Source organism: Callithrix jacchus, chromosome 19 (assembly GCF_049354715.1).
Source record: "Callithrix jacchus isolate 240 chromosome 19, calJac240_pri, whole genome shotgun sequence".
Classification (NCBI taxonomy): Eukaryota; Metazoa; Chordata; class Mammalia; order Primates; family Cebidae; genus Callithrix; species Callithrix jacchus.
The window spans coordinates 22,418,025-22,436,227 of record NC_133520.1 but is presented as its reverse complement, the minus strand read 5'-3'; the positions used below and the strand labels follow the sequence as shown (position 1 = coordinate 22,436,227).

Here is an 18,203-nt window from a genome sequence, read left to right as displayed (position 1 = left end):
AATAGCTGGGACCACAAGCGCATGCCACCACACCGGCTTAATTTTTTTCTTAATTATTATTATTTTGAAATGGAGTCTCATCCCGCTTTGTCACCCAGGCTGGAGTGCAATGATGCAGTTTTGGCTCACTGCAACCTCCACCTCCTGGGTTCAAGCAATTCCCCTGCCTCAGCCTCCTGAGTAGCTGGAATTACAGGCACCTGGCACCACACCCAGCTAATTTTTGTATTTTTAGTAGAGACGCCATTTCACCATGTTGGCCAGGCTGGTCTCAAACTCCTGACCTCAAGGGATTGGCCCTTGGAATCAGCACTTGGGAGGCTGAGGCCTCCCAAAGTGCTGGGATTACAGGTGTGAGCCAGCATGCCTGGCCTACTTTTCCATTTTAAATGTTATCTTTAGTGCCTTTTTTTGTGACTGCTCTGAGAAAACTTGTCCTATTTCAAAGTTATGAGAATATTCATCTAAGTTTGTTCTGAAGCTTTCTAGTGTTAGCATTTAGATTTATGAAATAGGGGACAGGTTTACTTTTTCCCACACATTGATTGAATAGTCCAGCACTATATTTGTTAATAAAACCTCCTTTCCCTATTGAATTATCTTTGTCAAAAATCGTGACCATCTACTCTTTTCTATGGATCCATTTGCCTATATGCTAATTCCATACTATCTTGATTATCATACCTTTGTAGTAATCTTAAAATCAGGTTCCATGAGTCCTCCAACCATTCTGTTTCAAGACTGCTTTGGCTAATATTTTGTTAAAGATTCACATGTCCATGTCCATGAGGAATATTCGGATTAATTTTCCTTTTTTCTGGCATCTTTGTCCTATGTTGATTTCAAGATAGTTTTTTGCTGCTCTCATCAAACAAATTGGAAACTATTCCCTCCTCATTTGCTTTCTGAAAGAGTTTGTATAAGATTAACATTATTGATTTTTCCTTAAATGTTTTAAAGAATTTACCAGTGGAACCACCTGGACCTGAAGTTTTATGTGTGGGAAGGTTTTAAATTAGGAAGTCAGTATATGTAATAGGCAATACTTATTAAAAGGGACAATTTAGATTTTGTATTTATTCGTGTGTCAGTTTCGATGATTTGTATTTTTCAAGGAATTATCTCATTTCATCTAGGTTGTTGAATTTAATGGCATGCCATTATTTATAATATTCATTTTTTATCTTTTTAACATCTGTAGGATCTACGATAGCCCCTCTTTCATTCTAATATTGATAGCTGATATTTTCTCGTTTTCTTCATAATCGATCTTACTGGAGTTTATCAATTTTACTAATCTTTTCAGAGAACTAACTTTTGGATTTGTTAATTCATCATTTGTACTGTGTTAATTTCTGTTCTTTATTAGTTCCTTTCTGCTACTTATTATGGGATTAATTTGCTTTTCTAGTTCTTGAGGTGAAATTTGGATCATCACTTAAAAAATGTTCTTTTGGCTGGGCGTGGTGGCTCACGCCTGTAATCCCAACACTTTGGGAGGCGGAGGTGGGCAGATTACCTGAGGTTGGGAGTTCAAGACCAGTCTGACCAACATGGAGAAACCCCGTCTCTACTAAAAATATAAAATTAGCCAGGCATGGTGGTGCATGCCTGTAATCCCAGCTACTCGGGAGGCAGAGGCAGGAGACTCGCTTGAACCCTTGAGGCAGAGGTTGCGGTGAGCCCATATCACGCCATTGCACTCCAGCCTGGGCAACAAAAGCAAAACTCTGTCTCAAAAATAAAATACAATAAATAAAACGTTCTTCTTTTATAACACTGTATAAGCTCTTAGTACTATAAATTTTACTCTAAGCACTGCTTTAGCTGCAGTGCTTAAATTTGCTATGTTGGATTTTCACTCAGTTTGAAATATTTTCTAATTTCCCTTGTGGTTTCCTTCTTGTTCTATGGATGCTGTCTAATTTTCAATATGTGGGGCTTTTCTAGTTATCCTAGTATTGATTTCATAAGAGCCAATTGTTGTCATAAGAAAACATACTCTGTAAGATTAAGATTTATTCCTGTAATCTCAGCACTTTGGGAGGTGGATCACCTGAGGTCAGGAGTTCAAGACCAGCTTGGCCAACATGGTGAAAATCTCTCTCTACTAAAAATACAAAAATTATTCAAGCATGGTGATGGGCACCTGTAGTCCCAGCTGCTTGGGAGGCTGAGACAGGAGAACCACTTGAACCTGGGAGGTGGAGGTTGCAGTAAGCCACAATCGTGCCATTACAATCTAGCCTGGGTGATAGAGGGAGACTTCATCTAAAAAAAAAAAAAAAATGCCAGGTGCAGTGGCTCACATTTGTAACCCCAGGACTTTGAGAGGCCAGGGCAGGTGGATCACCCAAGGTCAGGAGTTCAAGACCTAGGCTGACTAACATGGTGAAACTCTGTCTCTACTAAAAATGCAAAAATATCCAGGCATGGTGGCGCATGCCTGTAATCCCAGCTACTCAGGAGGCTGAGGCAGGAGAATCACCTGAACCCAGGAGGCAGAGGTTGCAGTGATCTAAGATTGTGCCGTTGCACTCCAGCCTGAGCAACAAGAGCGAAACTCCAACTCAAAAAGAAAAAAATAAATAAAAGAAGAAAGAAACCGCTCTAGAAAATGAAAATGGCAAGGAAGTAGATTTTTTTTCCTAGAGCCTCCGACCTGAGCATGGCCCTGGTTTGGCCCAGTGAAACTGATTTCAGACTTCTGACCTCCAGAGCTGTGAGGGAATATGTGTGTGTTGTTTTGAGCCACTCAGTTTATGGTCATTTGTTACAGTCATAGGAAACGAATATACATTTTGGCATCTGGAAATGGGGTGCTGTTATAACAAATACCTAAAAATCTGGAAGTGGGGTACTGCTGTAAAAAGACCTCGAAAAGTGTACCTGTAGTCCCAAGTACTTAGGAGGCTTAGATGGAAGGCTCACTTGAGCTCGGGAGTTTGAGGCCAGCCTGAATAAGCAAGACCCCTATCTCTTAAAAAAAAAATGGAAGTAGTGGCCAGGCGCGGTGGCTCACGCCTGTAATCCCAGCACTTTGGGAGGCCGAGGCGGGTGGATCACGAGGTCAAGAGATTGAGACGATCCTGGTCAACAAGGCAAAACCCCGTCTCTACTAAAAATTCAAAAAATTAGCTGGGCATGGTGGCGCGTGCCTGTAATCCCAGCTACTCGGGAGGCTGAGGCAGGAGAATTGCCTGAACCCAGGAGGCGGAGGTTGCGGTGAGCTGAGATCGCTCCATTGCACTCCAGCCTGGACAACAAGAGCGAAACTCCGTCTCAAAAAAAAAAAAAAAAAAATGGAAGTAGTTTTGAAATTGGATAATAGAGCTGGAAAAATTTTGAGAAGCATGATAGAAAAAGCCTAGATTGCCTTAAACAGACTGTTATTGGAAATATTGATTTGAAAGATTGTGAGGGCCAGGAGGAAGTGAGAAGCACAGTAGAGAAAGCTTGTAACACCTTAGAGAGGATCTATATTGTCATAAACAGACTATTAGTAAACATGTGAACGTTAAAGGTGCTGTTGGTGAAGGTTCAGAGGAAATGAGGAACATGTTATTGGAATTCAGAAGAAAGAGGGTCCTTGCTATGCAGTGGCAGAAACCTTAGCTGAATTATGTCCTACAGTTTTAGGAAAATAGAACTTGTAAGGAATGAACTTGGGTATTTAGCTAAGATTTTCAAGCACAGGGTTGACGGTATAGGTTGAGTTCTTCTTCTACCCTATAATAACCTTTGACAGGTAAGAGATAAAATGAGGGAAGAAATGGTAAGCAAAAAGAAACCAAGGCTTGATGATCTGGGAAATTCTCAGACTCTCCACATCGCAAAAGATGTTAAACTTCTGGAGATTCACTGTCAAGAAAGCAGGATCTAGAGAGAAGGTCAAAGGTGTGGCTAGATAACTTTTTCTTTCTTTTTTTTTGAGATGGAGTTTCGCTGTTGTTACCCAGACTGGAGTGCAATGGCATGATCTCGGCTCGCTGGCAACCTCCACCTCCTGGGTTCAAGCAATTCTCCTGCCTCAGCCTCCCGAGTAGCTGGGACTACAGGCGCACACCACCATGCCCAGCTAATTTTTGTAATTTTTTAGTAGAGATGGGGTTTCATCTTGTTGACCAGGATGGTCTCAATCTCTTGACCCTGTGATCCACCCGCCTCGGCCTCCCAAAGTGCTGGGATTATAGGCATGAGCCACCACACAGGGCCCTAGATAACCTTTTCTAGAGCTGAAGAGATTAGATACGTGATTAGATACAGTGAGTCCCTCAACTGTTTTAGCAAAAGCCATGAATAGAGCTGGAATGATTTATGGAGGACCCTTTTGTTTAATGGATTAAATCTCTATGACATACACAGGAGACCACCAAGGTTTTTGAGAGTGTAACAGCAACACTGCCAGCTTGGACTGAAAGGGATGGTCAGAGAATCAAATGAAAGAAGACTGTCAGAGTCCCAAATTCTACAGGCAGGAAACAGGCTGATAAAACTACTCAGCTGCAAACATTTGCTACCCTTCAAGAAAAAGAACGATGACTTTGAGGTGGTGCCTTGGGTCCAGAGGGTGGAGTCTCAAGCCACAGAGAATTGTTTCCCGGTCTTGATACATAATGGAGTTTGCTCAGTTGGAATTCAAAATTGCTTGGGGCAAGTGATACCTTTCTTCCTTCCATTTTCTCCCTTTTGGAATGAGAATATCTACAAACTATTATCCTGTGCCTGTACTGGAAGCAAACCATTCGTTTTCTAGTTTTACAATACCACAGATGCAGAGAGATTTTGCCCCAGGATGCACCATGCCCAAAGTCTCCTCCGCACCTGATTTAGATTATGTGGGCAATGAGATTTAGAACTTTTGAGCAGATTATACCTAGATAAGATTTTGGGCTTGAGATGATGCTGTAATGGGTTGAGACTTTGGGGGATGTTGGGATAGGGTGAATGCTTTTTGTCTGTGGGATGGATGTGCCAAAGGGAAGCATCTTGGATCCCTTCAGCTGGGAACCACTCAGGGAAAATCTGCCTCCCCCTCCCTTCAAGGTCATCCCTCTGCTCACAGAGATAGATGCATGTTCTGATTACCTCCTTTGGAAAGACTTACCAGAAATTCAAAAGAATGCAACCATTTGTGTTTCTCCTATCTGTGACCTGGAAGACTCCTCCCCACTTTGAGTCTTCCTGCCTTTGCTTCAAGTTGCCTCACCTTTCCAGCCAAACCAATGTACTTCTTACATGTATTGATTGATGTCTCATGTTTCCCTAAAATGTATAAAACCAAGCTGTGCCCCTACCACCTCAGGCACATGTCGTCAGGACGTCCTGAGGCTGTGTCAGGGGCACATGCTCAACCTTAGCAAAACAAGCTTTTTGAATTAATTGAGACCAGTCTCAGATTTTCTGGGTTTGCAGATGTGAATGTTTGAGGACTGAGTAGAATGTGGCAGGTTGAATAACGACCCCCAAAGATATTCAGGTCCCAATCACTGGAACTTGCAAATATCACCTTATATGGCAAAAGGATCTTTGTGTGTGTGATTAAGTGAATGATCTTGACATGAGATTATCATGGGTTACCCAGGTGGGCCCTAAATATAATCACAAGTGTCTTTATAAGAGGAAGTCGGGGGAGATTTGACTACAGAGGAGGCAGCAATGTGAACACTAAAGCAAGATGCTACATTTCTGGTGTTGAAGGCAGAGGAAGGGACTCCAAGCCAAAGAATGTAGCTCTAGAAGCTAGAAGAAGCAAAGACAGGGATTCTCCTCTAGAGTTTCTGAAGGGAGCACCCTCCTGCTGACACCTTGATTTCATCCCAGCAGCTGCCAGCGTAGATTTCTGTTGGGTGAAGCCATCATATTTGGGGTAATTTGTTACAGCAGCTACAGGAGACTAATAGGTATTGTTCAAATCTCTATCCGCATTTACTGTGTTGTGTGTATGGATGTGTATGTTTAGTCTTGTTTTAACAGCTTGAGAGAGGACTGTGAAGCTCTCCAACCACTGCTGTCGGTTTTTCAACTTCCCCTCCTTAGTTTTCAGTTTTTGTTTCTTCTGCTTGAAAGCTCTCTTATTAAGTACATAGCACTTAGAATAGCTGTGTCTTCCCAGTGAATTCTCTTTTGTCACTATACAATATCCTTCTTTATCTCTGGTGCAGTTCAGGGATCAGGCATGGATTGGGGGAATTTATATGCAAATTTGAGGGGCTCGCTCTGCTGTGCTTCTTCCTTTTCCTCCTTTCCAGAATTGATTGCCTCCTTCAATTTCCAGCTACTCTGCCTGCCTCAAACTCCATCCTCTGGCACCTACAGCCAATGTAACTTTGGCTTTGTACGTGACTTGTAGCTAACCCCCAGGCTGTCACAGACTGGTCAGGAGAAAGCCATAAAAATGATTTGACAAAGTACAGTTGCCTTCCTCAAATCCTCTCCGATCGCTGCCTGCTTTTTGGTTGCTTATCAATGTCTTAAAATAATATGTTTTAAACACACTTTGTCTCAAGTTTATCATTGTTGTCTGTGAGAGGGTCAGACTGATATAAGCCACTTTGTCATTACTGGAACCAGAAATCCCCTTAATTATAATGAAAGTTTTAAAAACATCTAGAGTTCAAAAAAATTAAAATGCAAACAGCTGCCTTGGAAAGTGGAGAAGACAAAATGAAAGCAGCGGGCCCAGGACACGCTTCTCCCCTGTTTACCGTGGGGGACAGTGGGAGAGAAAGAAGCGGGAGGTTTGTCTAGGCCCGCAGTAAATATGGTGCTCACTGGATATCTGCTACGAGAGGGCTTATCAGTGGAATTCTTTCGGCACGATGTCTCAGTTTAGAATTGCTGATGACAGACAAACCTAGAATCTATGGATTTATGACTGAAGAAGATCACATGAGTTATACAACCGTTTGAGCTGTCAGATGGAGTTGTTTCACAACCTAAATGCTCCTCACTCTGTGAGGTGACCTGCAAACCTCATTAGAGACCTCGTACGCTGCTCTGAGCCAGAGGATCTGTGTCTGATGCAGGAAGGACAGGCCTCCCGCTACGCTGCCTGTGCCTCTTGGTTATTTGTATTCATAAAATTTAATACTGGAACAATCTCTGCTTTGTGTAAATCTGGTTTAATCTGATCCTTTGTGTTAGCTCGGAAAATATTTATAGTAAATATTGAAATGGGGCCAACATCTTTATCATGAAAAGTTCACATAAATTATTAAGAAAAGCATCAAGAAACCAAAATATACACAGGTGAGGGCCACGACAGGCCTTTCACAAAGGAGATCATGAAACTGGTAACCAAACAGGAAAAATTCATACTTCCTAGTAATCAATGTAAATTAAAACAACATCGAGGCTTTTATGAATCTTTCAAATAAGCAGTTTTATAAATAATTGCAACATGTGATAATGGCCAGGATAGAGACACTCTCATACCTTCCTGTAGGGGAGTAAACCTTCATTCGAGTCTTTTGGAAAGCAGTTTGCGAATATACTTCAAAAGCCCCATGTGACATAAGAAAAAATATATTTATCTCTGCCCCCAATTCCTGACACAGATCTAAAACCCTTGGAATTTCCTGGATGGTAGAAAGATCTTTTGTTCTAATGAGGTGCCTCTTGGTGGGCCCCTGGCACTAGGAAGACCAAGACACACTTAGGAGCTTGGAACTTTCAGCCTTAACCCCTCATCCTCCAGGGAGGAGAGCGAGGCTAGAGACTGAATGCACAATCGATCGGGCCTCTGGACCGAAGCCTACATCAAAATCCCTCATCTACAGAGTTCCAAGAGCTTCCAGGATGCTGAACACATCCACGTACCAGGAGGGCGGTGCACCCCAACTCCATGGGGATAGGAGCTCCTGTGCTCAGGACCCTTCCAGACCTCGCCCTGGGTACCTCTTCATCAAGCTGCACATACTTTGTACTAAACCAGGAGACATCAGTAGTGTTTCCTCTGACTTCTGTGAGCTGCTACAGCAAAATTAAACCTGACAAGGAGGCTGTGGGAACCCCCAATTTGTAATCAAGTTGGTTAGAAGTATCAGAGCCTGGGACTTGTGCTTGGCTCTGAAGTAGGGGCAGTCTGGGGGCCTGTCAGGTCTGCGCTAACTCCAGGTAGGTAGTGTCAGAATTGAGCTGAATGCCAGGACACCCAGCTGGTGTACAGAGAGGTGAAGAAATGATTAAGTGTGAGGAAAACCCCCAGACATTTGGCATCAGAAGTGTTTTGAGTAGAAAAACAGTGCTTTTCCTAGACTCCAATAATTTTACTTTGGCAGATTTACACTAAAGAAATCGAAATACAGAAAAAAAAAATCTATGGCCTAATTTTTTTTTAATGGGAAATAATCTTTAATAAGCACAACAAGACAAGAATAGAGAAAAAAGGATAAAAAGGAATGAGCAAAGTCTCCAAGAAATATGGGACTATGTGAAAAGACCTAATTTGCACTTGATAGGTGTACCTGAATGTGACAAAGAGAATGCATCCAAGCTGGAAAATACTCTTCAGGATATTATTCAGGAAAACTTTCTCAACTTAGCAAAGCAGGACAATATTCAACGCCAGGTAATACAGAGAACACCACAAAGATATTCCTCAAGAAGAGCAACCCCAAGGCACATAATCGTCAGATTCACCAGGGTTGAAATGAAGGAGAAAATACTAAGGGCAGCCAGAGAGAAAGGTCAGGTTACCCACAAAGGGAAGCCTAACAGACTTACAGCAGATCTCTCAACAGAAACCCTATAAGCCAGAAGAGAGTGGGGGGCCAATATTCAACATTCTTAAAGAACAGAACTTTCAGCCCAGAATTTCATATCCAGCCAAACTAAGCTTCACAAGCGAAGGAAAAATAAAATCTTTTATGAACAAGCAAGTACTCAGAGATTTTATTACCACCAGGACTGCTTTACAAGAGCTTCTTTTAAAGAAGCATTACACATAGAAAGGAACAACCAGTATTAGCCTTTCTAAAAATATACCAAAAAGTAAAGAGCATCAACATAAAGAAGAATTTACATCAACGAATGGACAAAACAGCCAGTTAACATCAAATGGCAGTAATCCTAAATTTAAATCGACTAAATCGCCCAATCAAAAGATACAGCCAAAACCCAACGGTATGCTACATCCAGACCCATTTCACATGAAAGGATACACAAAGACTCAAAACAAAGGGATGGAGAAAGATTTACCAACCAAATGGAGAGCAAAAATAAATAAATAAATAAAAAGCAGGAGTTGCAATTCTCACATTTGATAAAATAGATTTCAAAGCAACAAAGATATAGTGGTAAAAGGATCAATGCAACAATAAGAGCTAACGATCCTAACACCCAGATACATAAGACCTATAAAGAGACTTAGACTCCCTAGACTCCCACACAATAATAGTGGGAGACTTCAACATCAATATTAGATAGATCAATGAGACAGAAAATTAATAAGGATATACAGAACTTGAACTCAGATCTGGAACAAGTAAACTTAATAAACATTTATAGAGCTCTCCACTTGAAATACACAAAATATACATTCTTGTCAGTACCACATCACACCTACTCATAGGTTTAAATGAAATATTGATCGGCCATTATTAAGCACAATTATTAGCAGAAAAGAGGTTTTCAATACCCATTTTTAGAATAAAGCAACATTCCCGTTCTCTCTCCCTTTTTCTTCCTTTTTTCCTCTCCTTCACTTTTTTTTCTTTCTTCCTCTCCTTTCTTAAAAAAAAAAACAAGCACAACAGTGAGTACATGGTTATAGTGTGGTGTATCAATTCTTTGGAACACTTTTCCACTATTTCAAATCGTATTTTTGAAGGCTACACAATAATACATGCATATAATGCAATGTCAAGGGGGAAAGGCAGGCTATAAAATGCTCTACATACTGTATTTTTGATAAAGATTGGAAGGAAATGCACCAAAATGTTATCATTGGTCATCTTTGGAAGATGTAACTATTATTGTCTTCTTCTTTATACTGCTTAGAATATCTAAGTTTTCTTTCTTTGAGCAGAGTCTCACTCTGTCGCCCAGGCTAGAGTGTAGTGGTGTGATCCCGGCTCACTGCAACCTCTGCCTCCCAGGCTCAAGTGGCTGGTTCTCGTGCCCCAGCCTCCTGAGTAGCTGGGACTACAGTTGCACGTTACCACACCTGGCTAATTTTGTCTATTTAGTAGAGTCGAGGTTTCACCATGTTGGCCAGGCCTGTCTCAAACTCCTGACCTCAGGTGATCTGCTCACCTCAGCCTCCCAAAGTGCTAGAATTACAGGCATGAGCTGCTGCACCTGGGCTAGAATATCTAAGTCTTCTTTAATGAATGTGTATTGCTTTACCATAGAAACAAAATTTGTAAAGTCAGAAAAAATTATGAATGCTAATTATCATAATACAATATTATCTTACAATTTAGATGTGGAAGCAAACAAAATGTAATGAAACTGAAAATACTGTCCAGACATATGCATTATTTCTTTCCCTCCACTGTCAACAAGGTAATTTCTGGCTGAGTGGGAATAACCATCTGATAGCTACTACTTCCCTTCATAAATCAACATGTGTATAGCAGTACACAGAACTCAAGAAAATACAGAGAAAGCCAAGCAATTTTTAAAAGAAAAGCATTTGCCAAATTGTCTACAAAGCACGTCCTGTGAATTTCATAAATCGTTAGAATATGACAACACAGTGGGTGTGCACATCTTTGTAATGGTTTACAGAAACAAACACCAAAATGCTAACCCCGTGCACTACAAGTCACAGAAATATGGAATGAAGGTGGAGATGTCATTAAATAAAACAGCATAAATAAGCAGTTCTCAAAGTGTGGTCTGCAGGCTGCAGACCGCAGGTCCTGTGTGGGCAAAATGGTTTCATGATATTAAGACTTTGTTATTACTCATTTTCACCATGTTGATATGTGCACTGATAGAACCAAATCAGTGTTGGGTAAAACTGCTAACAGCATGAGCATACTCTGTGACACCAAACAGGAGTAGCAGACATTGCATTCTTAACTGCTATGAAATTGGTGATTTTTTTGGCTGAATGCAGTGGCTCACACCTGGAGTCCCAGCACTTTGGGAGGCCGGGGTGGGTGAATCACAAGGTCAGGAGTTCAAGACCAGCCTGGCCAACATGGTGAAACCCTGTCTCTACTAAAAATACAAAAAATTAGCCAGGCATAGTGGTGGGCACCTGTAATCCCAGCTACTTGGGAGGCTGAGGCAGGAGAATCATTTGAACCCAGGAGGCAGAGGTTGCAATGAGCTGAGATTGCACCACTGCACTCCAGCCTGGGTGACAGAGTGAGACTCTGTCTTAGGAAAAAAAGGAAAAAAAAAATTGGTGATTTTTAAAAATGGCAGTCTCAATGAAGAATGAACTTAATAAAGCAGTAAAAAGTATTAATTCCATTTAATCTCTGCCCTTGCTCATGTACTGTTTTTAATATTGTGTGTGATGACATGCGAAGTGGGCAAAAAGCATTTCTGCTACAATTTGAAGCATCTTTATTGTCTCCAAGAAAAGCACTTTCGTCATTTTATGAGTTGGAAGCTGTACTAACTGCTTTTTGCATAGAGCACCATCTTTACTTGAAAATATGACGACCAACCTAAAGTGATTCAGACTTGTGTATTTGGCAGACATTTTCTGAAAAATGAACAAAGTGAGCCTGTCACTTCAAGTGAAACAACTGATGCTATTTGTTGCCAATGATAAAATTTGAGCTTTCAAATGAAAATGACAATTCTGGAAAACTTGTATCTGCCATTTTGAGTTTAATAGCTTCTCTGTATCTTTGGATAAGACTGACATTAATGCATGTAATTTTTTAGCTTGTATAATGGAATGTGTCAACAGTTGGAAGATCTGCATAACTTAGTGAATCAATGTTTTCCAAATGACCAGTACATCATGTTAAAAATAATGCATGAGTAAAGGAGCCGTTCAAATTGCAAGACAGGCCAATGGCATTAATGTAACAGATACGAAAAGTTTCTTGATATGGTTTCATATTCTACATTGCAACTAAACTTTAAAAAATTACAATTGCTAAATTTGGTATCATATCAAAGAAAAATCCACAATGATCTGAAAAGGCCATTAAAATACTCCTATGGTTTTCAACTATAAATCTACATATGGTCTAATTTTCTTCATATACCTCAACTAAAGAATCATATCACAACAGATTGAATTCAGAAGCAGGTGCGAGAATCCAACGGTCTTTGGTTTAGCCAGACACTAAAGAGATTTGCAAAATTATTGTATTAGTTTTTCCTTTTTTTTTTTTTTTTGAGACAGAGTCTCACTCTGTTACCCAGGCTGGAGTGCAATGGTGTGATCTCAGCTCATCGTAATCTCCGACTCTTGGGTTCAAGTGATTCTCCTGCCTCAGCCTCCTGAGTAGCTGGGATTACAGGCATGTACCACCATGCCCAACTAATTTTTGTATTTTTAGTAGAGATGGGGTTTCACCACGTTGGCCAGGCTGGTCTTGAACTCCTGACCACAAGCAATCCACCCGTCTCAGCCTCCCAAAGTGCTGGGTTTATAGGCATGAGCCACTGTGCCTGGCCTTTTATTAGTTTTTCTATTGCTGCCATTAAAAATTACCACAAACCATAGTGGCGTAACAACACAAATGTATTCCCATATAGCTCTATAAGTCAGCAGTGTGACATGGGTCTCACTGAACTAACATCAACATATCAGAGAGCTTCCTTTTTGGAGGCTGTAATGGACACACTGTTTCCTTGCCTTCTCTAGCTTCTGGAGGTCCTGTTCATTCCTCAGCTCTTGACTCCATCCTCAATCTTCAAGGCCAGCAATAGTGCATCTCCCTCTGAGCCTTCTTCAGTGGTCATGTCTCCCTCTGACCAGTTGGAAAAGGTTTTCCATTTTTAAGGAGCTGATGATTAGATTAAGCCCACCTGGATAATGAAAGCTAATCTCCCATCTCAAAATCATTAACCCTGATCATGTCTATAATGTCCCTTTTGCCATGTAAAGTAACATGTTTACAGGCTCGGAGTATTACAATGTGGACAGAATTGAGGGCCATAACTGCTCACCATGAATGTGAAACTGCCATTCTTCCTGCTAACTTTGTTTGCAAAATATATTTTTCATTAGAATGTCATATATGTTAACACATAATGGGTCTGTCATTATTCTAAGTGAGTGAATTTTTTAAAATTTCCCAGTTTTGCTTTTTAATATGGTGTCTTGGTCCATTCAGTGTTACTATAACAGAATACCTGAGGCTGGGAAATTTATAAAGAAAAGAGGTTTTTTTTTTGGCTTATGATTCTGGAGCTGGGAGGTCCATGAAGCATGGCACCCACATCTGCCTGGCCTCTGGTGAGGGCTTTCTGCTACATCATAACATAGTGGAGAAGCGGAAGGAAAACAGGCATGGGCAAAAAAGGGACGGAAAAAAGAAGTAGCCTCGCATTGTAACAACTCACTATTGGCCAGGTGTGGTGGCTCACACGGTGTGATCCCAGCACTTTGGGAGGCTGAAGCAGGTGGATCACAAGGTCAGGAGTTCGAGACCAGCCTGGCCAATATGGTGAAACCCCATCTCTTTTTTTTTTTTTTGAAACGGCGTTTTGCTCTTGTTACCCAGGCTGGAGTGCAATGGCCGCAACCTCCGCCTCCTGGGTTCAGGCAATTCTCCTGCCTCAGCCTCCTGAGTAGCTGGGATTACAGAAACACACCACCATGTCCAGCTAATTTTTTGTATTTTTAGTAGAGACGGGGTTTCACCAAGTTGACCAGGATGGTCTCGATCTCTTGACCTCGTGATCCACCCACCTCGGCCTCCCAAAGTGCTGGGATTATAGGTGTGAGCCACCGCGCCCGGCCCTGAAACCCCATCTCTACTAAAAAATACAAAAATTAGCTGGGCATGTTTGCATGTGCCTGTAGTCCTAGCTACTTAGGAGGCTGAGGCAGGAGAATTGCTTGAACCTGGGAGGTAGAGGTTGCAGTGAGCCAAGATCACACCACTGCACTCCAGCCTGGGTGACAGAGTAAGACTCCGCCTCAAAAAACAAGCAAACCAACCAACCCACTATCATGGTAACTAGTCCAGTCCTGCGAAAACCAGCCCAGTCTCACAAAAAGTCCATCTTAACTACCTAATCACCTCTAATGCGCCCCACCTCCCAACAAAGCTACAATGGCAATTCAAGGTGAGTTTTCACAGGGACAAATCACATCTAAACCATAGCATATGGGTAAGTATTGATAGATATAACTCACATAAAGAAAAGCTTCTGGAGTCCTCAATTGGTTTTAACAGAGTAAAGAGGTTATGAAGCCAAAAAGGTTGAGGGCTGCTGGCTTAAATTTTGAAATGGTAAAAGCAGACCCATCCCAAGAGTGTCTCAAAATCACACAAACATCCTCCATAGAAAGATGAAATTATCCCATCATACAGAGAAAATGCTAGAAAAATGCCGTGGTAACTGTCATTAGGTGAGTTGACCAGAATCTTTCAGATGAGTGGGGCCAACTCCCAGACATACTGGCAAAAGCTCTAGCAAAGAAAGAGCTGCTTTAAGGTGTCCTTCAAGCATCTCTTCTGTCCCCAGTGTCACACATGACTGGCAAACCCTGGGGATGTGTCTCTAGTTCCTATCCTATGGCTGGGTTTCATGCATGTCAGACTGACCCTGCCCTGGAACCCTACTGGTGAGACTATTGTGACATGGAATATGGTTCTGCATGGCTCAAAAAAACTACTCCAGACTCCCTCCATGGCAATCTTACGTCAGATATTGCTCGCACTTATCCACTCTTCTTTTTTTTAGAGACAGAGGTCTCACTCTGTTGCCCAGGCTGGACTCAAACTCCTAAGCTCAAGTGATCCTCCCACCGCAGACTCCCTAGTAGCTGGGACTTACAGGCATGAATCACCACACTTGGCTTCATCTACTCTTCTATTTTTTTTTTTTTTTCATATTAAGCAAGGCTTCCAAATTTGTGAATAATAATATAGTCTATCATTGCAATGTCAAACAAAACCAAACAAAGCTCCTATCTCAAAAGAGGAGAGAAGTAGAAGAAAGACGACGACTAACATTTGTTGAGTGCCTGGCATACAAACTCCTGTCATTTTAACTGGTGTCTCTTTAATTCTCTCTATAAACCTCTGAGAGATCTCACTCTCTATTTTCACAGGTGGGGAAACTGACATTCAGCAAGGCTAAGAAATTGTTCTGGGTCATGCAACAAGTAAGTGCAAGAAACAAATTCCAAACCTGGGTCCATCTTGTTCTACCATTCCCACAGCTTCCATTCCCCCACACCATCTGCTAAGCAGTGTTGGGTCCCTAGAGTGTGTTCAAAGAAAACACCACGCTCTGAACACCAAAACCCGAAGCAGAGGCCATCCCTTTCTGAACTGCGGCCAGGCCCAGGAAGGCGCTTACTCATCCCTCACAAACCAGCATGTGAAAAGCAGCTGACAACCTCAAAAGAGAACCACAAAGGGAATGAATTTATCAAAGATCCCTCAGCCACAGCCCACGCACCGCCATGGGACCTTCGAAGTGGAGCAGAGGGGGCCAGCCACTGCATCGGGCCAGATGGACTTGACTTCACACCTGGTTCTGCTACTCATTAACCAGGCACAATTGGGAAACAATTTTGTCTCTGTAAACCTCCACTTTCTTTCCCATTTTCCCATGTGTAAGAAAACAATAATCTTTCCTCTTCCCAAGTTTCTCCAAGAATTAAAATAACAGAGACAAGACACTCACGGGTAGTGAGGGAGCCAAGTGAAGAAGACCCTCCTGATAACCTGCAGTAAACGCTGTGCGAAGATATGGAAGCAGAGAGAGCTGCATGGCACTGAGCATAGCCGGGCATACAGTGTAGGAGGAATGTGGCTGGAAAGGTCGTGTGTATCAAGAAAGCTTTGGTTAAACTTTGGTTTTGTATCTGAGGGAATCACAAAATTACAATGGCTGAAACAAGATAAAAGTGGTTTTCCCTCCATGAAACCAAGCAAGGAGTTAAGCAATGCCAAGCTAGTGACTCCACAATTGAGGACCCAGCTCCTTCCATTTTGTGGCTTCACCATCCCCGTGGTCTTCCTGGCCCAGGATGGCTACCTGAGCTCTGGCTATCATCTCCATATTCTCAAAAGGAAGCAGAATGACAAGGACATTCCTCTTCACCTTCCATCCAATTACCTGGAACTTAGTTGCAGGGCCCATCTGATTACCTGGAACTTCACCTAGAACAGTCTGAGGGGATTTCTGAGTGCAGCGGTTTATGAGCAGTTGTCCATGTAGGATTCAGGGAGAGGACTGAGCATTCCTCATGTAGCTTGCTGGTGCCAGGATAAGCAATATGGACTTTGTTCTTAAGTAATTGTGATTGTGCATTTTGACCTACCTGGCAGTTAGCTGGGGACTGGTGCAGAGGCTTGTCTTTGCTTCACCCCCTCAGGCTGGAGCATCTCCCCAGGTGGCATCTGTTGACAGCATTTTTTTTTCTTGAGACAGAGATTCCCTCTTGTCACCCAGGTTGTAGTGCAATGGCACGATCTCGGCTCACTGCAACCTCCACCTCCTGGGTTCAAGTGATTCTCCAGCTTCAGCCTCCCAAGTAGCTGGGATCACAGGCACTCACCACCACGCCTCGCTAAGTTTTCTATTTTTAGTAGAGACGGGGTTTTACCATGTTAGCCAGTCTGGTCTCGATCTCCTGACCTCATGATCCACCCACTTCAGCCTCCCAAAGTGCTGGGATACAGGCATGAGCCACCATGCCTGGCTGAAGTGTCCAGTTTTTAACAACAATAAAAAATTAGAAGGCATACCAAAAAAAAAAAAGAAAAAGAAAAAAGAAAAGTACTAACCATTCACAGGAATTTAGACATTTCTCCAAAGAAGATACACAGATGGCCAACAGGCACATGAAAAGCAGAATGCTCAACAGCATTAGTTATTAGGAAAATGTAAACCAAAACCAGAATGAGGTACCCCTGCATTCCTACTAGGATAACAATAAAATGGAAAATAACAAGCACTGGTGAGGATGCGGAGACACTGAAACTGTGCACATTGCTGGTAGCAATATAAAATGGTTCAGCCATCATGGAAGCCATTTGGTGGTTCCTCAAATAGGTAAACATTGAAGGCCGGGCATGGTGGTTCACACCTGTAATCCCCACACTCTGGGAGGCTGGGGCAGGCAGATAACTTGAGGTCAGGAGCTCAAGACCAGCTTGGCCAACATGGTGAAATCTCTACTAAAAAAAAGGTGGCACATACCTGTAACTCCAGCTACTTGGGAGGCTGAGGCAACAGAATTACTCAAACCTGGGAGGCAGAGGTTGCAGTGAGTCAAGATTGTGGCCACTGCACCCCAGCCTGGGTGACAGAGCAAGACTCTGTCTCAAAAAAAAAAAAAAAAAAAAATTGAATTACCATGGGATCCAAGAATTCAACCCCTATGTATGTACCCTCCCAAAACAAAAACAGGTTCTCAAACAAATACATGTACATGCATGTTCACAGCAGCATTATTCACAAAGCCAAAAGGTGGAAACAGCCCAAATGTCCACAAACTGTGGTATACACATGCACATGCACACACATATACATACATATGCACACACAATAGAATACTACTCAGTCATAAAAAGGAATAAAGTCTGTTACATGCTACCTAAGGATGAACCTTGAAAACATTACAAGTGATAGAAGCTGGATGCAAATGTCCACACACTGTTATTCCGTTTATGTGAATAGAGAGACAGCAGTAGACTGGTGATTGCCAGGAGCTGGGGAAGAGGGTATTGGGAAGAAACTTCTCAGTGGGTATAGGGTTTTTCTTTTGAAGTGAAGAAAATGTTTTGGAATTAGTCAGATGTGGGGGTTGCAGAGCATTGTGAATTCACTAAATGCCACCGAAATGCCCGCTTTAAAATGGAAAATTTTGTATGTGAATTTCACCTTAAGTCAAAAAAAAAAAAAAAAGTAAAACTACTTAATGTCAAATTGTTGACAATCTCAACTTACGCCACAGACCCCAAATCCTGGAACCACAACCCCCTAGGCCAATTCTCAGCTCAAGCATCAATTTCATCCCTGTTCGATTTTATCCAAAGCTCCTGGTGGCTCTGAAGCGCTCTCGGAAACAGCCCAGGAAAATTCTCCTGGTC

General features: G+C 42.1%; 1 protein-coding gene across 20 annotated transcripts in view; it reads right to left on the bottom strand.

Annotated features, from left to right (window-relative positions):
* Positions 1-18,203, bottom strand: part of LOC118149565 (uncharacterized) — a 99,176-nt gene that overhangs the window by 80,225 nt on the left and 748 nt on the right. For 5 of the 20 annotated variants that reach the window (XR_013529785.1, XR_013529786.1, XR_013529783.1 and 2 more), the window contains exon 2: positions 16,430-16,508. Coding sequence is in view for 4 of the 20 variants with exons in the window: in XM_035281524.3 (XP_035137415.3) it covers positions 16,437-16,508 (72 nt within the window). In the remaining 16 variants the exon portion in view is untranslated. Of the gene's footprint in view, positions 1-9,593; positions 9,733-15,789; positions 15,919-16,429; positions 16,688-17,310; positions 17,434-17,605; positions 17,823-18,203 lie in introns of those variants that run through there. The other 15 variants (XR_004737142.3, XR_013529778.1, XR_013529781.1 and 12 more) reach the window with 10 other exon arrangements.